Source organism: Podarcis filfolensis (assembly GCF_964270895.1).
Source record: "Podarcis filfolensis genome assembly, chromosome: 9".
Classification (NCBI taxonomy): Eukaryota; Metazoa; Chordata; class Lepidosauria; order Squamata; family Lacertidae; genus Podarcis; species Podarcis filfolensis.
Window position 1 is genome coordinate 26,485,135 of NC_139610.1, and position 22,189 is coordinate 26,507,323.

The 22,189-nt window shown below is 45.2% G+C and overlaps 1 protein-coding gene across 7 annotated transcripts in view; it reads left to right on the forward strand.

Moving 5' to 3' along the window:
- FAT1 (FAT atypical cadherin 1) overlaps nucleotides 1–22,189 on the forward strand; it is a 115,062-nt gene that overhangs the window by 572 nt on the left and 92,301 nt on the right. For 5 of the 7 annotated variants that reach the window (XR_014551922.1, XM_083629846.1, XM_083629849.1 and 2 more), the window contains exon 2: nucleotides 8,169–11,458. Coding sequence is in view for 6 of the 7 variants with exons in the window: in XM_083629846.1 (XP_083485972.1) it covers nucleotides 8,188–11,458 (3,271 nt within the window). In the remaining variant the exon portion in view is untranslated. Of the gene's footprint in view, nucleotides 1–2,368; nucleotides 2,435–4,216; nucleotides 4,557–8,168; nucleotides 11,459–22,189 lie in introns of those variants that run through there. The other 2 variants (XM_083629847.1, XM_083629848.1) reach the window with 2 other exon arrangements.

Genomic DNA, 22,189 nt, shown 5'->3' on the forward strand with positions numbered 1-22,189 from the left:
CCTGTTTCCCCCTCCCCCGCACTCTACCTTTCTAGGGCAAGAGAGACGCGGCTAGCTCGTGCAAAAGCCCGCGCCCTTCCGAACGCGATTTAAGTAGCCTTGTTGCAAAAAAAATTTTTTTAAAAAAATTGCTACCGGGGTTTTGCATCCCCCCCCCCTTGTAAAGCGCAACTTGTTTTAGAAATGGTGTCTTTGGGAAGGAGAAGCAGGGAATCCGCTCGTTTGTATTGTGGCGCAGCGCCCTCCAGCCGCCGGTTAGGGACGCAGCAGCTCTGTTCCTAGCCTGGGTCCCGTCACAAGCTCAGCCAAGTTCAGCATTGTCCGGAGGAGACACGAGGGAACACGAGGAGGGCTCTCTATGTGCATTGTCCTCTCGCTACTTTGGGTTTGTGTGTGTGTCCCCCCTCCTCCGCCCGCCCTCGTACTGCTGGTTTCTCCGCGTAAGGTGAGCCTCGAGGGCGACCCATTGTTTCTCGTTTCGCTCCACATGCAGGGGGGGAGGGCGGGGATGCGATTTATACGTCGAGCGTTTTTATAGCGCCTTGATCGTCGGCCACATATTTAGCACTTGCCTCGAGGGGACAATTTTTAATGCAACCGGGAAGGGGGAGGGGAGAGAGAATCAAGAAAAATTGAGAGACTAGTGCGAAGTGAAGGCTGGGTTTGGGTAATCTGCCTTATCTCTTGTTCTCCCCCTCCCCACTTTTTTTGCTGCCTTTCCGTGGCAAAAAAAGGTAGTTTCCTTCCAAACAATTAAGTTTCTCGGGGGCGGAAGAGGAGCGTGGCGGAGAGCTGGGGGGGTGGGGTGGCGGTGGCAAGTGTCTGATCACTATGACCCATGGGGCCGAGGTCCCTAGCCCGCCCATAAAATATGAGGGGGCCGCCCCCCAAAAGTTGATGGGCATTGCCATTCAAATACTGTGGGTGTGTGCCATCATGCGATCGGTTACGTGAGGAGGGGCTTACCAGTTCTTCCAATATTTTATTCAAGTTGGCGCCAGGAACCAAGAGTGCCAACCCAACTTAAATATTGGGGGGCAGGTAAGCCCCGCCCCACATAATCGATCACGCACGCCATTTGAATGGTAATACTCATCAACTTTGGGGGGACCTGGTGCCCTCAAATATTTTAGGGGAGCGAAGAAAGGACCCCAAGCCCATAGGAGTTGGTTCCTTCTTTCAGGTTTTGCCCCCCGTCTCACCCATTCCTTCTTTTCCTATTCTGACTCGGTTCGGAACAAGCTTCGATGGAGGAAAGAGTTTAGGAGCGCTGTATTGCTCTTCCGATCCACACTTGGACAAGCCCGTTTCCCCGAAAGGTTCATTCCGAAAGCGTCGTGGCGGTTTCACGTGTCATCATGCACTGCGACCTTCACACCCCACTTTAGAAACCTGACTGCTCTTATCTTTTATTGGACCGGTTCGGTTCTCAGCACTTCAGGGAAACCGGCCTAAGCCGTGTCTACTCGGGAGTAAGCCTATTGAGTCCAGTGGGATTTACCTTCGAGTAAACAGCGCCTTGATCGGCACCGATGCGCCACAGAAGAGAACGGGGACTAAGCTTGCACTTCAGAAACCGTTCACCTGATAGAAAGCTTCACTGCATTCAGTAGGATTCGAATCTGCGTAGGAATGATTAGGACTGTGCTGTAAATCACCTTAATCCCATTCGCTTCTACTTTGCAACTAGGTGATGGATGGTTTTCCAGTTTGGTTAGGTGAGTGGCTGGGCCCTGGCAGGAAAAAACAAGATCATTTTCTCCAGAGTAAGCGATTTACAAAGTGGGCTTGTGCATGTCTGCTCGAAAGTGAGGCTCGCTGGATGTGTCAAATTAGGGAATGTTATACACATTTACCTGGGAGGAAGCCCCATTGAACACAGAGTTTGCTTCTAAGTAGACCTGCAGAGAGGGCTGGTTAGAGGCTATTCCGGAGCGATTGGGGAACGGGAGGCCTGCGATTGCTCCGTTTGATAGCAGTTTGCCAACTCCTGTTGGTAGACGGCGGCAGTGCGCTCTTTCTCCACCTCCCATAGAAATTTACTGTGCCGACAGATATTGGTCGGTTCCGGGTATTCCCACTTCTAGGGAGTGCAGGCTGCCGATTTTCACATGCATGTATACAATCCTTTCAACAGAGCGAGCGATCTGCTGCTTGGTGGGTTTTTATTTATTTAATCCTCCTCGCCTTTACAGAGTGCTTTCGAGACGCGCCATGAAATGTTAACAGTTGTCTTGCTAGTATTGGCGTACAGTACTTTTTTTAAATATTGAAACTCTGAAATAGAATCCGAAGCCCTCCCATTTTCCCCTCCCCCAGGGGAGGGGGGGCAGCTGTCTCTGTTCCTATTGGAGAGCCCCATCTGGAGTCCGGTCTCTCCGAAACAAGGCAGCCATGCATCTAGGTCTCTCCTTGGAAATCCATACTCCTACGTGTAAGTAGCTAAAATCTCGAAACTGCCCTCCCTTTTTTTGTGAGATTCAAAGTGGAATTAGGAGCGGGTGGAGAAGATGAATGGAAATTCTTACTAGCGCTGAAGCCCAATTTCTACCCGCCCTTGCCAGCTAACAAACAGACCCATCTTGTGCTATGTAGAGCTAGGCGCGCATAAAGCTCTGTATAGTTTTCACAGGAGTTAACAGTACGGTGTGGCTCTGGAAGTGAAGTCCGTTGAAGTTGCTTTTCCGATCAGGGACTGGCTGTCGTTTGCGTTGCATCATAAACGTCTGCAATCCGAAATGCTTAGGGAGTGGGACTTGCTCATGAGTAAACCTGTTAAATAGTGTGCATGCGTCTGGCCGGATCCCGTTGGTTGAATGAGTGGAACTTGGTTGCAGTCGTATACCGATTTACCTGGGAATAAATCCCATTGAACCAAGTAGGAGTTACTTGCCTGGGCATGTATATAGGTGATACTGTATCTGATACAGTGTATCATAGGATTGGGTGGCAAACTGATCATCGTTATTCTATGAACAATAACTACTTTTTTGGCCACCCAAGTTTTTTAAAACTTTCTTTGCATATGTCCATACTGCTCTCTGGAGGATTTTTTTTTTTTTAAAAAAAATTTAAGTTAGAAGGAACTCCTTTAATTCAAGATACGTAAGTGCATTCAAAGCTGTCCGGGCCTCCCAAGATTGTATTTTTGTCCTTCCCGTCTTTAATTTCTGGCTGGGTAATAAGGGGGATGCTGGGAATTGCGCTGCAGGGCGTAGCATGGGGCGCGCTTTGCAAGGCTGGAATTTTGCAGAATGTGGGGTTAGCTTAGCCCAGCTGTGCACGGAAGTGCTGGCGATTATTTATTACGCTCTCCAAAGCGGAGTCTCTGGGAGGTTTGGGCGGTGGAGTGTTAAAAGCCCTGGAGGAGGTAAGATTTGGTTTGCGGAGGCTTCCTTTTTAGGGCTTGCGGCACAATGAGACGAACTCTCGAGTAATTATAGGTTTGGGAACGCGATGAGACGTATTCAAGAGCAGATTGCAATAATTCTCTGCGGAAACCCGGGCGGTTGGAAACAACAAACTTTGAGAACGGAGTGTTGCTTTTTCTTTTAATTAAAAAGAAAGAAAGCATGAAAGATCCCTTGTTCTCGCTTTCTTGATTTATGACATCATCGACTTCATGAATTAAAAGCAGATATTTGAGCCGCCGAGGAAAGGATTAACTAGAGAGTGTTAATTAACACGACCGAGAGACCAAACGTCCTTACTCACGAGTAAGCCCCACTGAGATTTTTTTTTGGGGGGGTGGGTGGGACGTGTTGCTTGGAAAGCTCGATCCTGTGCACGTTCAATGGGTCTTACACCCAGGTAAACGTCTTTCCCAGCCCTTGCTTCAAAGCGATTTCTTCTGAATTGCACAGGGACTCGCTTCGGAGCCAACGTGGCCCGATCCGAAGCTGTTCCTCGGTGCAAATACGTTTCAAGTGAGATTTACTCCAGAGGAAGCCTTCCCGGCTCCTTTCTGCGTTTGCTCTCGGCTCTCTCCCAGCTTGATTTGCTCCTTTCCTTAGAAAAGGGGAGTGGGAAAGAAAGAAAGAAAGAAAGAAAGATAGTGGTGGCGTTTGATCTGCAGGGTTATAATCACTCCGGAGCCAGATGGTGGCGAGGCGCGGAGCCGCTGAAAAGTGTGGTTTTGGTTTTCATGCCAGAGAAATTAGTTCCGGAGGCGGTTTGTGGCGGCTGCCCCTGCTTTTGGCGGAGGAATCCGGGGGCGAGAGAGAGGGAGAGCCGCTCCGGAGAAAGGAGACCGGCGAGGGACGGAGGGGAAAGAAAGAAAGAAAGAACGCGCGAGCTCGCCAGGAGACGCTGCCCGGCTGCTGGCCATGCCGGACGGGGAGCTCCAGGTCCCTCGGGTGGGGAAGCGAATTCCCCCTCGGGCGAGGCAGAGCTGAGCGGCGAGGAACAGGGCGCCCGCTCGCCCTTGCCCGGGGGAGAAACTTCGTGGGAAGAAAGTTGTTGGAGAGCCAGCAGGGCGCCTTCTTCCCCGCCTGAGGCGCCGCGGAGGAGAAACTTGGGAAACAGGGCGCACTGGCGGAGTTGGAGCCGGACTTGAGGCAGGTAGCGACGGGCGGCGTTGTGAGGTGGCGGCGCTTGGTGCCTTGGTTTCTTCTTCTTCCCCTCCCCCTTGTTGCCCCTAGAGAGTCGCCCCCCCCCAGCGGAGATGGGATGGCTGGGGAGGGGGGTGGACTCGACGTGAGGCGACTAGCAAGTGGGGCGCAGGGGCAGCGCGGAGCCATTGTGCTGCTGCTGCCGCCGTGAGCCGGTCAGGGCAATACCAAGGGGGGCGGGGGGGGGTTTACTTGCCAAATCTGCTCTCTTCTAAACTCCCCAGGATAGGTTACTATAATATCTTGTTGCTGTGTTATCTTGGCTTTTGTGTAGCCCTTAATGTTGGGGGGACAGAGCACAATCCAGCCAGAACAGGAGGATTCCAGCAAAAGTGCCAACTTCAATAAAATATTTGGGGGAGACCCACATAGTCGATCCCACGAGTTTGAATGGCAATGCCCATTAACTTTCAGGAGCTCTCAGATTTTTTTGGGGGGGGGCAGAGGGACCTCGGCCCCTAGGAGTTCGCTCCTATGGATTATAGGGTCTTTGTCTTTGATTTCGGGACAGCCTAAGTTACAGCTGCTCCAACACCAGGGAGAAGGAGTCCCCCTTCTATTTTCACAAGTTTTTCATAGTTGGAAGGGACTCTTGAGGTCAAACCACCTGCAATGCAGGAGTATGCAGGTGGCCCTATGAGGATTGAACCTGCGTCCTTTCCATTACCAGCACCACACTATAACCATTTGAGCCAACTGTGGCTTTTGTTAAAACAGTACTATCTTTCCCTCCGCTCATCGTCCCCAGAACCCATTTATTACCTGGCTGAGCTGATGAAAAATGGGAGAACATGAAGAGTAATTATCCCTTTCCTTATTAGCAGACAGTGGAAGGGAGAGAATAGTTAACTATGGACTGAGGTTGTGATTTTTCTTCTTAGGACTCCCAGAACTGTCTGGAGGGGGAGAGCAAAGCTTGATTTACTTTCCTATCCTTAGTAGAAGGTGTGCGTAAGTTCTCTCTGTGTGTTATGCTTGTAATGGCAGAGTGTATACTCCTTACCAAGAGTAAGGTATTGTGAATCATCCCCCAGCCCCCAGCCCCGGAAATACCTTGGGTGTAACTCCCATTGCAGTTCCACATTTAATTCCCATCAGTTTCAGCAGGAAAGCTAAGCCCAGGCTTATCCGTGCAATTCTATTTATTTATTAAAATATTTGTAGACTGCTTACCCTCCAAAAAATTCAAAGCGGTATACAAAAAAAAAAAAAAAAAGCCATACAATGCCAACACCCAGAACAGCATAAAATACAGTTCAGGCTTGCAGTGTCCAGTAAAATACAATAAATTAATCAGCTTATTTATTCAGATCATTGGCATTTACTCCTTGCAAACTATTCCCCCCCCCCCATGATTAAGGAAATAAACCCTGCTGGATCAGTCTAATATCCTCTCTTGACAAGCATACTCCAACTGTGGCCAACCAAATTCCATTGGGACATCAGTGGGACTTCAAAGTGCTCAACTTTGCCTGAGTGGTGGCCTTGATCTTTCTTTCCTTTTCTTTTTTGTTGGCAGTTTCTGCAGTAGCTTGACCCTCATACTCTTTTTGAAGGATAAATACCAGAGTTGTTCAGAGAGGAAGAACTCAACAGTAATTATTGTAGGCTACAATCTTAAAACACACTTTCTAGAGAGTAATCCCCACTGAATACAGTGGGACTTTCTTCCAAGTAAACTTTAATAGGATTTTGCTTTTGCCTCATGTTCTGATAAAATACAAAATAACCTGCACATTATGGTAATGCAGCCAACAAAAGGATTATTATGGTCTTCTTTCTACAGTTAAGTGTATGTGCAATCTTGAGTAAAGCTTCAATGATCTAAACCCACCTATACTTTCAGGTTCAGAATTGAGCAGTTTGCAAGTGGTAGTCATGTGCTTTGTTGAATAAGTGATGGTCGGAATAAACAGTTTGGCACATGCAATTTTATAAAAAGTTGAAATGGTTATTTATCATAGAGGAATGGTTTATTTCTTCTTATTGAGTTCTTCGATGATAACTGCACTCAGGATTTTAGTGAACTACAGCAATATCATGGGTTGTATACAATGCTGCCTGAATCACCTTCCACTTGTGCAGTGGGACTGCCCCATCCTCTTCTCTTCCTGTGCACCCCAACCATCTGTTGCAGAGGGTCCCCCAACCGTCTGGAGCAAACTTTGAGGGTGTTCTGGGGCCTGCAGAGAAGAGGAGGTGGATGATTTGTTGCACAAGCAGAAGTCCGTTGCGTGCAATCCCATGTATTAGGGTTAATCCTAGCACTTCCTAGAGTTTCGGTTGTTGGTCACATAACATTAAGTGCAATTAAGCATGTTGGGAAGCTAGTATGATGAACAGCTTCTGGCATCTCTCTTTTCTGAATTGTTCAAGAGCAGAACTGGAACATTGATTCAGTTTCTTCCCATCTTTCTAAAAAAATACTTGGGCAAATCACTTTATTTTAAAGCATTTTATAATCTGCTTAATATTTTAAAAACTCATGTGGGTTTGTAGCCTTTGGTAAAGGGTAAAGTAGGTAAAAAGAAGACTTAATTTCTTCTGTAGTGTATTTTTGCTTTCCAGTGAATAGTAGCTCAGAGCTTGAATCACCTGCCTTTACTTTCCCAATTAGAATCATAGCCATTAGAAAGACAGAAAGTACAGGTGTAAAGGCACTACAGCTATTATTCATTATAGTGGTATTCGGGTGGCATTACTGAAGTTGTTTCCCCTCCCTCTTCCTGTGGGACAGAAAAGGGCAGGTAAGATAGTTGGGCGTTTCTTTCTCTTATCTCAGAAATAGTGCTGCATCATTCTGCCTGATCAAAGGAGTGCTGTGGTGCTTTTGCCCAAGAGAGGCAATCGGCTCTATATGACTGAATTTAACCACTCCTTTCTTGGGTTGGCAAGAATACAGAGGAAGATCATTGCAACTACAGTGGTACCTTGGGTTAAGTACTCAATTCGTTCCGGAGGTCCATTCTCAACCTGAAACTGTTCTTAACCTGAAGCACCACTTTAGCTAATGGGGCCTCCTGCTGCTGCCGAGCACATCTCATGAATTATACTTGGTTTCATATAGTGGTACCTCAGGTTAAGTACTTAACTCGTTCCGGAGGTCCGTACTTAACCCGAAGCACCACTTTAGCTAATGGGGCCTCCTGCTGCTGCTGCGCTGCCGGAGCACGATTTCTGTTCTCATCCTGAAGCAAAGTTCTTAACCTGAAGCACTATTTCTGGGTTAGCAGAGTCTGTAACCTGAAGCGTATGTAACCTGAAGTACCACTGTATTAGGAGACAACTGTTATTTAGCCTAGGGAAGTAGCACTAGGTATTGTTTTCAGGGAAATCCCTTGAATTGTAAACTCAGCTTTCAATTTCAGATTTTGGTTTATTGATTTGTAGAGAATACATTCGTTGTGACTGATAGCATTCTTTCTTGGGCAGAGTTCCTTACGTCAAGCGAGGGCCTTGCATGGTGGTTCCTTTTCAACAAGTCTATGGGGAGTGAGTAGCAAACTTTCCATAATAGTTTGGAAAACCCTGATTGAAATTCTTTTTCTTTTTTTTCAGGTTTTTGGAACTTGCCTCCATGGAGAGCCATTTGACCATGTTGCTGCTGCTCCTCTCGCTGCTTGTGCAGCATTTTGGAAACTGTGAAGGGAATCCAAGATTGCATCACACGTCGCCAATGCAGTTTACCCAAACTCATTACAATGCCACGGTGTATGAAAACTCTGCGGCCAAGACTTACGTTGGACATCCGGTGAAAATGGGCATTTATATCACGAACTTGCTGTGGGATATAAAATACAAAATAATTTCTGGGGATAACGAGAACTTGTTCAAAGCGGAAGAGTATCTATTGGGAGACTTTTGCTTTTTACGAATACGGACCAAGGGAGGGAACACAGCTATACTTAACAGGGAAGTCAAAGACCATTACGTGTTAACTGTCAAAGCAATAGAGAAGAGCACAAATATGGAAGCTCGTACAAGAGTCCGAGTGCAAGTGTTGGATACAAATGACTTACGGCCTTTGTTTTCTCCAACTTCTTACAGTGTTTCATTGCCTGAGAATACAGCAATAAGGACGAGCATTGCCAGAGTTAGCGCAACAGATGCAGATATTGGAACCAATGGAGAGTTTTATTACAGTTTTAAAGAGAGGACAGATATGTTTGCTATACATCCAACCAGCGGCATAATAGTCCTGACTGGCAGACTTGACTATTCAGAGACAAACGTTTATGAAATGGAAATCCTTGCTGTGGATCGTGGGATGAAATTGTATGGCAGTAGTGGCATCAGCAGCATGGCGAGGTTGACTGTTCATATAGAACAGGCTAATGAGTATGCTCCGGTTATCACAGCCCTTACCTTGGCTCCTTCAGAGCTTGACAAGGATCCATCATATGCAATCGTAACAGTTGAGGACAGGGATCATGGTTCAAATGGAGAGGTAGCGTCTTTGAGCATTGTGGCGGGTGACCCTCTTCAGCAGTTTAAAACTGTGAGGACTTTTCCAGGAGGAAAAGAATATAAAATAAAAGCTGTAGGCAGTATCGATTGGGAGAGCCAACTGTTTGGCTATAATCTAACTCTGCAAGCTAAAGATAAAGGAAATCCTCCCAAATTTTCTCCTGTCAAAGTGATTCATGTGGCATCCCCAAAATTTAGATCGGGACCAGTCCAGTTTGAAAGAGCTGTTTACAGGGCAGAAATAAGTGAATTTGCCCCTCCAAACACTCCTGTGGTTATGGTAAAAACTCTGCCTACTTATTCCCATTTGAGATACGTGTTTAGAAACGCACCAAGCAAAATCAGATTCCACCTGAATCCTTATACTGGCCTTGTTAGTACTTTAGATCCCATAAATGCGCAGCGTGCATCCCATATTGAATTTGACATTATGACAAGTGACAGAAAAGCCTCTGCAACAGTATCGATTAAAGTTATAGATATGAATACTCATTCCCCTGAATTTACCCAGACTTCTTATAAAGCTTCGTTTGATGAGAATGTTCCTATAGGTACAAGTGTCACGAGTGTGAATGCAAAAGATCTTGACGAAGGTGAGAATGGCTATGTGACATACAGTATTGCAAATATAAGCCCTGTTCCTTTTGTAATAAACCACTTTACTGGTGTTATCAGTACCTCTGAAAACTTGGATTATGAATTAATGCCAAGAATCTATAAATTGAGAATTCGAGCTTCTGACTGGGGCACACCATATCGCCGAGAAGTTGAAGTCCCTGTTACTATAGCTTTAAATAATTTGAATGATAACACTCCACTGTTTGAGAAAATAAATTGTGAGGGAACAATCCCCAGGGAGCTTGTTGTTGGAGAACAAATAACAACTGTGTCTGCTATTGATGCTGATGAGCTGCAGCTGGTACAATACCAAATTGAATCTGGAAATGAATTAGATTTATTTAGTTTAAATCCAAACTCTGGGGTGCTTTCCTTGAAGCAATCATTAGGAGATGGCTTGGGTGCAAAAGCAACTTTTCATAGCTTGAGAATAACAGCCACAGATGGAGAAAATTTGTCAGCCCCATTATATATTAACATTACTGTCATTGCCAGCCGCAAACCAGTATACTTACAATGTGAAGAGACTGGGGTCGCCAAAATGCTGGCGGAGAAACTTCTGCAGGCAAATAAGCTGCATGGTCGTGGTGAAGCTGACGATGTGTTTTTTGACACTTACTCTGTGAATCTGCATGCGCCTCAGTTTGGAAATAGCCTTCCCAGAAGCATTGAGGTAAAAGAAGATCAACTCATCGGTTCCAGCATCATACATTTGAATGCTAGTGATCTAGATACTGGTTTCAATGGAAAGCTTGTCTATGCTATCTCTGGAGGTAATAACGATAGCAGCTTTATCATTGGTATGGAGACGGGAATTCTGAAAATCCTTTCTGCCCTTGACCGAGAAGTAAAAGATAAATATACATTGAATATTACTGTTTATGATCTTGGGATACCACAAAAGTCTGACTGGCGTCTTTTAGATATCAGGGTTCTAGATGCCAATGACAATTGTCCAGAATTCTTACAGGATAGCTATTTTGTGGACGTGACCGAAAACACGAACCTAAATACAGAAATCATTCAAATAGAAGCCATAGACAAAGACTTGGGGACTAATGGGGAAGTGAGATACTCTCTTCTTACAGATACTGACACGTTTGCCATTGATAGCGTGACGGGTATTGTGAAAGTTGTGGGGCCTCTGGATCGTGAAGAGCAACCTGTGTATTTTCTGAAAATAGAGGCCAGGGACCAAGCTAAAGAGGAAGCACAGTTATCTTCAACCGTTCTGCTGAAGGTGTCTTTAGAAGATGTCAACGACAATCCTCCAAAATTTATCCCATCCAATTACCGTGTGAAAATTCGAGAAGACCTTCCCGAAGGAACAATCATCACATGGCTAGAAGCCCACGATCCTGACTTGGGCCAGTCAAGCCAAGTGCGGTATAGCCTTTTAGATGGTGGGGATGGAAGTTTTGATGTAGATAAACTTAGTGGAGCAATTCGTGTTGTACAGAGGCTGGATTTTGAGAGAAAACAAGTTTATAATCTGACGGTACGGGCCAAAGACAAAGGCAAACCAGTATCATTGTCGTCTACCTGTTACATTGAGATTGAAGTAGTTGATGTAAACGAAAACCTTCACCCTCCACGCTTTCCCAGCTTTGTGGATAAAGGTTTTATAAGCGAAGATGTTCCCATTGGTACTTCAGTGATGACTCTGTCGGCTTATGATGAGGATACAGGAAGAGATGGTGAGATCAGATACTCAATAAGGGATGGATCTGGTGTTGGAATTTTCAAAATAGATGAAGAAACAGGTAAGAACTTGTTACATTCTTCTGGTTTTTATGCAACCTATAACATTGCTTTCAAAATAAGACCTTGAGTTAAATATCCTTGAAACAAACAATAATTTATTTGTGCGCAGCGCATCATAGTGTTTGAAGGCTCTGAAATCGGTGAACGGTGTTTCATTTTTGTTTGCTACTTTAGTTTTTGTGTGAGGGTGGGGCTGGGGCAAGGCAGAAAGGAGCAGTGCTGGAAACACAGAAGACAACGTCATCCCTTGTGCAGGTTCCTATATTCCCATACTTTGGTGCAATATTTAATCGACTTTCTGGGGTGTAAGGTCCACTTCCTTCTCAGTTGACTTGGGTTGCACTGTCAGTCCCGCGAACTGCCTATAGGCATTGTCCATAAGAAGGAGCCTTTATTGGAATATTTCTAAAGATACTTTCTTTTATAAGGTTAAAAAGTAGCAGCATGCAAAATGTATACAGTGCAACAAAGATGCAAGGCCCAGCTGTATGAATGAAGCGGTGTAAACAAGGCAGCATGTTTTAGTGGTCAGATTTACACAGTTGTGTAGGAAAGGTATGAAGTACCTGGGAAACCCAATCTGAATTAGATTTTTTTCCCTGTTGAAAAATCTCCTGGGGTGGGAGATCTCTTTCATCCTGCATTGTCTCACAGGCAGCCTTCCATATCCTGCATGTTGGTGGTGGGTGGAGCCAGAGAGAAAAAGGGGGCAGAGCAAGAAATATAAATATTACCTTTGTACAGTAAGGTGCATTTCAGGAGCCATGTACCAGTCAAAGGTTTCTATATTGCTGAACCCATCTATCCATCTAGTCAAGAGAATTTTGAACTTAGGAGGCAATTATTTCCTGGGAGTAGACAGCATTGAGCACTATTACCGTACTTTTCGCACCATAGGACGCACTTTTCCCGTCTTAAAAACTAAGGGGGAAAGTCTGTGCGTCCTATGGAGCGAATGCGGGGGGGGGGAGGCAGGCAGGAAAAGCCCCCAAGAGCCCCACACAAGCTTCGCGCGGCTCTTGCGGGCTTTTCCCCAAGAGGGAGAAGGGACTGACACCGCCAGTCAGTCCCTTCTCCCTCCTCTAGAAAAGCCTTGCACAACCTCTCCAGCCGGGGGGGGGGGGGAGGCTTCGCAAGGCTAAAGAGGAAGCCAGGGCAGCGAGCGCGATCCATCCCGTTCACTGCCCTGGCTTCCTCTTTAGCCTTGCGTGCCTCTCCAGCCGCAAGAGATCTACCAGAGGTAGATCTTAACCCTTGCCTCACCTGGGAGCTTCTCTGGGCAGGAATTCCCTCAGCTTAAGTGGGGTGGGGGAAGTGTGGCAGGTAGGGGGGGTACCTACCTAGACACTGAAGCCACATGTCTCTCCAATGAAAATTGGGAGTGGGTATTGTGTTAAGTGGTTGTGGATCTCCTGCCGCAGAAGTGTAGGACTGTATAGAGTTGGGAGGGCCACCCGAGGGTCATCTAGCCCAGCCCCCTCACAATGTAGGAATCACAGCTAAAGAACGCCAGGCAGATGGTCCCCCAACCGCTGCTTAAAAGCCTCCAGTGGTGGAGACCCCAAACACCTTCCGAGGTCATAGAATTGCAGGGTTGGAAGGGAACCCCAGGAGTCATCTAGTCCAGCCCTGGTGGACAGCGGGCACGATCCATCCCGTTGTGTAAGACTAAAGATGCTGCACAAGGCTAAAGAGGAAGCCAGGGCAGCGAGTGGGATGGATCGCGCTCACTGCCTTGTCTTCTTCTTTAGCCACGCTGGAGAGGTTTAGCTCCTGGCTGGAGAGGTTGCGCGGCTATGGATCCCGCGTGCTGTCTTGGCTTCTTTGCTCTTTGGGGCTGGTGGGGGTACCCGGGCTTCCCCCGCAGCCCCGAGAAGCTCTGGGAGAAGCAGACAGGCTGCGCGCAGCCTGTCCGTTGCTCTTTGGGGCTGGGGGGGGGTAATATTTTTTTCCTTGATTTCCCCCTCTAAAAACTAGGTGCGTCCTGTGGTCCGGTGCGTCCAATAGAGCGAAAAATACGGTAGATTTACTTTAGGGTAAATATGCAGCAAATCCATTTGTTTTTAAGAGAGGTCTGCAAGCCACCTTTCCAGTTAAAATTCACTCCGTGACTACCCTGCACAATGCACAAAATGTCCTCAAAATCAAAATAGTCAATATTTACTAATTTTGAGGTGCTGAACATGCAAATGACAATAAAATGTGTCACTTTGCTCCTGTTTAGGAGATACAAAAATAGTAATGTGTAAACAACTGACTCCGCATTGAGTGCATAATTTCATTTGGCAACGCTGTATTCTTCTAAGACAAACATTTAATATATTTAGGTGCCAGGGACAATGTTTCTCTTCAGGCAAAAACATTTCTCTTCAGCCAGGAGTTTGGCTGATTAACATTTTATGACTTTTTAAACGTGTTTGTGGTAGAGAGTTATTGGGTTGTTTTTGTTTCATTATGTATTTTGTATTCTCGTTTTCTATTTTTTTCTGTTGTGAACCACCCTGGGATCTTCAGGTCTACAAATTTAATAAATTATCATCATCATTACCCAATGCAAGATGAATGGACAACTAGGAACATTGTCAGGTCACATGATTATTGGAGCTCACTGCCAATTTAGTACAAATGGAACCTGCAACAAAACATTGCTGTTGATTCCCTGTTGGAAGTGTTTTTGTCTCTTTTTCTTTCAACCCTTTCTCTTTTTATTTTTTAAATTTATTATTACATTTATATCCCAACTTCCCTCTGAGGAGGTCAAAGGGATGTGCATAGTTCTCTGCCTCTCCATTTTATACTAATGCCCAGTGAGGTACATGGATTAGGCTGAGAGACCGTGACTGGCCCGAGGTCACCCAGTTAGCTTCACAAGTGGCGATTTTGAACCCTGGTCTCCCAGATATTAAAGCAACACTCCAACCTGAAGGTTTCAAAGGACAGGTAGACTAATATAGACAGTGGTGCTTGAAGATAGCCTGGATCCTGCTTCTTTATTTTGATGGTGAGATAACGAAAGTGGATGAGGCTTAAATCTGAGTTGGTATGCATAGGATGGCCCTGTTAGTCCCCAACTGACAAAAGTACAGTGGTACCTCGGATTAAGCACTTAATTCATTCTGGAGGTCTGTTCTTAACCTGAAACTGTTCTTAACCTGAAGCACCACTTTAGCTAATGGGGCCTCCTGCTGCCGCTGCGCCGCCGCTGCACAATTTCTGTTCTCATCCTGAAGCAAAGTTCTTAACCTGAGGTAGTATTTCTGGGTTAGTGGAGTCTGTAACCTGAAGCATATGTAACCTGAAGCGTATGTAACCCGAGGTACCACTGTATGCTGGACTGTAATCCTAGAATTCTATATTGGATGCATAGGGTCTGTTTAGCATGCTTTTTAACAAAGTGTCATGAATAAATTGGATAAGAAGCCTAAAACATCCCCGTGGACATAACAGCTACACGATTCTTTATTAATTCGGTTTTGTTTCCAAACGCGAAGTGGAAGATGGGCTGCTCTTGAATAAATACTCAGTTTGCTGTTTGATGAGAGAATGTGCTGAGGGTGGTGGTTCTCCTCCTTAAAGATCCTGCTGGAAAACCCTCATAGGGATTGGCAAATAGAATCTCAACATGAAAGCTTGGGGTTCTTCTATTCCTCTCTTTCTGGCTGCTTGAAAGTAGGCATTGTTTAGCAGTGACCCCTATTGACTGGGTCATAGCCTGGTCTGATGAAAACAGCCCAGCCCAGGAAAGAGCTGAGATTTACTGACCTTGGGTGTGAAACAGTTGCATTTCGACTGGAGATTTCCTTGTAAATGAGAATCAGTTCATTCAGTGAAGTACGCATGGAGGTGAATTATTTTTTTTAAAAGGTCTGTGTCTTTTCCTTGAAAAACATTTGACAAGCAAAAGGAGTCTTGAAAGGAAATAATTGTCAAAAGCTGTGGAAGGTGGTTCTTGTTATATTGCTGCTGGTACAGCTGTCATATTGCAGATGAATTTCCTATTGAAACATCTGCTTAGCTTTTGAAGTATAGATTAAGGTCAGTGAGGGGAGGTGGGAATGATAGCATAATAACGTTTACTCTTTTTCTTTCAAGATTTTACATGTATGATTGGAAACCTTTTGAAAAGGGATAGACATAGGCCAACAAGGCCTGGCATTCTTCCACTTTTATGTAGCAACCTGTAGCACTCAAATTCTGGAATCCTGTTTTTTAAAGTAGCCTGAATACCAATCAAGAGTCCTGGTTTCTGTCACATGCATAATTCGATGTATATTGCTGACAGTTAAAGTTACCTGAATCTGAATCAGTTAAATCTGCATTGCTTCCACTCTCATGTACCTGCAAGATGTTGCAGCATCTTGTGAAAAAATTAAGAATGTCACTCACATCATAGAGCTGTAGGGTTGGAGGGATCCCAAGGGTCATCTAGTCCAACCCCCTGCCATGCAGGAATCTCAGCTAAAACATCCATGACAGATGGCCATCTAACCTCTGCTTAAAAACCTCCAAGGAAGGAGAGTCCATAACCTCCCAAGGGAGACTGTTTGACTGTCTAATTTGAATTAGAAATCCAGATAATATTGTTGCAAGCCACCCCAATCCCTGAGCAGTGTGATATTCCAGAGGTTCCAGGCCTTCACCTAGGGTCTATTTCCTTTTGGAAATGAGGCACAGTGGTGAGTTTATGGTTTATTTACACCAGTGATGGCCAAACTTGGCCCTCCATCTGTTTTGGGACTACAACTCCCATCATCCCTAGCTAACAGGACCACTGGTCAAGGATGATGGGAATTGTAGCCCCAAAACAGCTGGAGGGCCAAATTTGGCCATCACTGATTTTTACGTATATATAAGCGGAGCCTGTGATGAAGGGGTTCACAGCATCAATACCCCAAAAGCATCTTGTTTCTTCTATAGCCACAGCCTTTGATTCAAACAGACGTCAAACGCCATGTGCTACATTTCTGGCTTTTCAGTTTGCTGCCTTTTTGCTTAGTGATGTCACACACAATAAACTCTGCCATTATCTGTACAAGTCATTTGATGCTTTGTTCTCTTACTGGCCCATCAGCTGGGAGGCTAGCTTGTCTTAGTTAGCTTTTAACACTTCCTAGATCCAGGGATTAGAGTGACCTAGCACTCAGCTTAACATCCAGAAGCTTGATTAAATTCTAACACTTGCTGATTCTCGGGATTATGGTAGTCTTCCACCCACAAACTCATAATAATATTATTGGTGGCTATTTAATATACTATTTTGCTCAACATCTAGGAGGGAAGACAGAAAATGCTGAATATATGGAGATAAGGAACAAATGCAATGCTCTCAAGTTAATGTATCAAATTGTTCAATAATATTATTAAAAATATCTGGACTCCTTTCTACATAGAGTTCAACATGGGGAAACTTTCCGAATCTATCCTAAAAACAACAGGCCCACACAACTGAAATGTACAATTACAGAATCACACAGTCACATTTAAAATACTGTCATACCTTGGATCCCCAACGCCTTGTAAGTTGAACGTTTTGGCTTCCGAATGCCCCAAACCTGGAAGCGAGTGTCCTGGTTTGCAAACGTTCTTTGGAACCCGAACGTCCGACGGGGCTTCTGCGGCTTCTGATTGGCTGCAGGAGCTTCCTGCCGCCATTCAGAAGCCAGAGTTTGGTTTCCAAACATTTTGGAAGTGGAATGGACTTCCGGAATGAATTCTGTTCGACTTCCAAGGTACGACTGTATCTGCTTATGCTAGCAGTTCCAGTCCCTTAAGATATTAAAGAGAGGAAGTTATGGAGTCGGTGCCTCAACACAGAAAGCTGTGCTCCAAATCCTCTCTCCTCAGCCGCAGGGGCAATGCTGAGCAAAGCATGAAGCTTCAGGTGCCTCAAATGCAGGCATGTGGAGAATAATGTGCTTTTGGATGCTTGCTTGATTTTTGCTTTTAAGGTAGAAACCAGCACTTTGCATTTAGAAGCAAAACGTCAGCCAGGCCAATTGATCCAAAACTGAAGAGTGGCTGAATTTTTGTACCGGTTGATGCTTCCAAACCCTTTTCAAAGGAATCTGCCACCGCAAAGAGCAGCTTACCAACAAAGGCAAAGAGAGGCTTCTCCCAGCCACCTGACCACCTGTGAATCCAGAAGCAGTGTAGTATTCTGGAGGTCCTTTCCCATGTATATCCTATGTTTCATGCAGCAAACATACAAACTATGAACAATGTATGTGTCTTTATACCAGTCTGATTAATCACTGTGTGTATGTATGTGAAAGAGGCATCATCCATTCTTTGCATCAAGGAAGGAACTTGTGATCCTCCAGATATTCTTCAATCGTAGCTCCTATCAGCCTCAGCCAACATGGCAATTGGTGAGGAATGATGGGAGTTGTAGTCCTGCATATTCTGGAGGGTTCCCAGTCACTGATTTACATGTTGCTTGGAGATAATTAGTTTTATATGCTTCAGACACAGTTGCTTCACAAATTGGAGCTTTTGTATGTACCTCAAATGGCGGCATCTTAATGTATTGTGCTATTGGACTTCGGAGTCCGTCGTAGGTTGGTTGGTTGGTTGGTTGGTTGTTTTTTTAAGTCAGTAAGTGTTTAAGGACAAATAATTAAAATCCATGTGCAAGGAAAGGGGACTTAACACCTGATCATATTTCTGTGCAAAGATTATACATTGTGTACATGCTCACTTGTGAGGTGGTGCACACAAGCATTTGATTGATAAAATAACAGTGCCTTGAAGGCTGGAATAGCTTCCTGATCCCTATACCTGTGTCACAATGAACACTTGGAGCTTGCTGCACAAGTGAAGTATGTATTTTTTTTTCTATAGGTTATCTACATTAAAGTAAAAGGTCAGATATGAAGTGGGCTACGATCTCTTTAAAAAGCAAAGAATTTTTAGCCTCGGGATTAAGAATCTCACAGCCTTTGCCTGCAGTGAAGTTGGAACATGCTCTGCTTTACCTTTGGTCAAAAGTTAAAAGGGGTCCCATGACTCGCTTCGTATTATGTGAGAACAGCAGGCGTTTCCATTTAGAACTTCTGCTTGCCTTTAATATTCTTTCTTTTTATGTTAAAATTGGCATGTCTTGTCAGACTTACTCTTGCAGACAGGAATTTAGCAACTGTTTAACTAATTGGGTGTGTTCCATAGCCCTGGGAACTGTTCCTTCACCTTTCCTGGGTAGTTTAATAATCCCTTCCCCCCCTCCACCTTGTCTGTCTCCCCACTATTTCTTTTGGTGTGAGTGCTGTAAGGGAGGAAAATACAGATATGATTAACACAAACCAAAGGCTAAGTGAAAGCTTCAGCAAGTGTTGCAGTTGAATTAAAGTTCATATTTCTTTCTTGTTACTCAGTGCCTGCTTCTCAGTGAGCAGAAAAGGAGGATCAGGGAGTGGCATCATGGGGAGGTACAGGCAACAACTGATTTGCATGGATGTTATGCTCCTGAATCCTGCGCATGTTGGTGGAGCAGGCATAAGCCTGCTCTGGCCACTTCCAGGTTGGTGTGATGTGCACATGCGCAGTCATGCATCAATTGGAGGTGCGTAAGTTGGTCATTGCCTGTACAACAATATGCGCTGAGCGATGATGTCCTGGTGCAATTCATCTCACTCCCAAATTTTTGGCTCCTAATAAAATATGAGTAGCGCTTAGTAACCAGGCATGCATTGAGCCCTTACTGAGAAGGCAAATTCTGTATGCTGGAGCAATGTCATGCTGATGCCTTTATCTTTGTATCTAAATCAGCACGGATGGCAGGCTACTGCTGCAAGTGGCCTTGTGCCACTGCAGTGTGTACTCAAAAAAGCTAAACAATGGTTCTTTCACATCATGGAGCAGAGCTATGTGTCTCCTGGACCAGCTGCCAGTGAGCTAATGGGCTCAATGCAAGGTGTCTGTACTAGAATGGATGCAAAGCCCTAAATGGCTTGAGTCCCAAGGAGCTTTAAAAGCACCCTTTCCCCAATATCAACCACTTGCATCTGGCTCTGTTGATGGTGCTGCCATTGGGGATTGGCAGGGCCTTTTTGTTGGTGGGTCCATGTTGGGGGAATGCCTTGTTGTGAGTCCCTGTCAACCAGGCAACATCCAGTGGCAGCACCACAGTGTCTCCCTCATTATTAACTTACAGGTGAAATTCAGAAACATGTTTACCCCCAGGTATTTGAAGATACTGTTCCTGGCAACACTGACATTATATTCCCTGTAAAAGAAGGCAAATGCTTGTTCTGAAAACAGTTTTAATTGCATTGTATTATTGATGACGCCCTGGGCTCCTTTGGGATGAAGGCTGGGAAATAAATTTAGTGAATAAATTATTGGTGCGGAACCTGTGGCTTTCCAGGTGTTGCAGAAGTCCAACTTTTAGTGGCCCAGCTGGCATGGTCCATGGAGGGAGATGGTGGGAGTTGCAGTCTAGCAATTCTTTCAGAGCCACAGGCACTGAGCAGCATTTGAATCCCTAGCTTGCTGACCAATTGAGCCTCCAAACAGCAGGTGAGGAGATAAACCTGTGTCTGGATTGCACCACCTCAGGTCGCAGATCATGTGCTTAAATGTTTCTCCATAGCAACAGCAAAAAGAAAAGCATTGTGGAAGCTAGAAACCTTCCTCCCAATATCTAATTTGCTATACGAACAGGTTAATATTTTAACGCGCAGACACAGTCCTATCAGGAGTGTAGACTAAAGTGGTAGAAGTGAGAAATAGGTTTACCTCCTCATTCAATGAAGCAGAAACACAGCGCTTGGTTAAACTGGAATTCCCTCCTCCAGAAGACAGTGATGGGCACCAACTTGGATGGCTTTAAAAGATGGAACCAATTCATGGAGGAGAGGGCTATCTCTGGCCATCTGCTATGATGGCTATGCCCTCCCTCCACAGTTGGAAGCAATAGTGATTCCAAATACCAGTTGCCGAATGCCACAGGTGGGGAAAGGGCTCTTGTGCACATGTTCTGCTTCTGGTTTCCCACAGGCATCTGGTTGGCCACTGTGAGAACTGGACTCTGGACTAGATAGGTAATTGGCCTGGTCCAGCAGGCTCTTCTCATGTTCTCACCTTCCGTTGGAGAGAACTAAGCCTAACATGCAACAAACAGACACCACCCATTGCCTAGAATGGTGCTCTTCATTCTGTGACTTTTCACTCCACTTCTAAAACTATTAGTGCTGGTTTTTCCAGATCTCATTCCTCTCCAGCCCCACAGTGCATCTTATTCTGATGTGTAAACAAGAGAAGCATATTGTGGCAGCCAGTGCTAGGCAATACAGTGGACAATTGGGTTGTGAACGTGATCCGTATGGAAAGCACGTTCGCAACCCGCAGCATTTGCAACCCGCAGTGCCACATGTGCGCACGTGTGGGTCACAATTCGGCGCTTCTGCACATGCACAAAGTGTGATTTAGCGCTTCTGCGCAAGCGCCGAAACCCGGAAGTAACCAGTTCCGGTACTTCTGGGTTCGGCGCAGTGCACAACCTGAAATCACGTAACCCGAAGCATCTGTAACCCAAGGTATGACTGTACACTAGGGAAGTTATGTGTGGAAAATCACAATGATAAAGAAACACGGGACCAAATGCTGTCACATGTGTCCCAGCAATTAACTTTGGCTTGGGGAAATCGGTATACAGTAGCAGTGAGCTTCCCACCCCCACCCTATCCTCTTTTTGGCTGGGGTCCTAATCTGCTGTGCTGTGAAAAATTTGGTCTGGAATTTTCTGCTTGGTCCAAGAGCAAATGGCCTTGTCGTGCCCGTCATGTATTGTTAAAAAAGCAGACTGCGTGAAAGTGACGGCAGATAAAAGCGGAATGTGTGTACTGATTATGTCTGTATAATTTTTGGTGCAGCAGCGGTGTCCTTCTCCTTTGCGTTACTTGCACAAAAGATTAGTAGCAACCGTAGTTCAGCTCTTTTCATCTATTGTCTCAGAAGCATGGCATTTCCATTGTGGCTAATTTTGAAGTACAAGGACGCATGAAGAGGAGAACTTCCAGAACACATACCTTGCTGCATGGATTTCTTTTCTTGTGTAGTGCTATGTTGAAATCCTTTGTCAGGTGGAAGTGGCAGGGAGTAAGGGAGCAGTTGCCTGCACTTAAATGGATGTGAGGTTTTTGTTCTCCTTTTTTACTGACCTGAGCAGTTAATGATCAACAACTGTTATGCCACTTGGGTTAGGAATGTTGATTGCTTTTTTGGGGGGGAATTATATGGGCAATTATATAAGCAGAAGGTTTGGTAATTCACTGTGAAATTAGGTTGCATAGTGTGATAGTTAAGATATGGCCTTCAAATATTATTTACATTTTTATTGGTAATTAGGAATAGCTGCAAAAGGCGTATTGGGTTAGCTTTTTACCAGTTTTAGCAATGATTTACTGAATAACGTTCTTAATTTTGCTTTGAGAAATGCAGCTGTTGCTATGGGTTTCTTACCATGCACAACATTTTCTGCATTGAGAAGGAAGCAGATTCATAAAGGCTTAGAAGCAGAATGTCATATTTCATAGAGCTGGGTTGTAGAGAGAGAGACCCAAGATGTCTTTGGCCACCATGTTTCTACAAGCTACATGCTAAAAACTCAAAATAAAAAGGTAAAGGGACCCCTGACCATTAGGTCCAGTCGTGGCCGACTCTGGGGTTGCGGCGCTCATCTCGCTTTATTGGCCGAGGGAGCCGGCGTACAGCTTCCGGGTCATGTGGCCAGC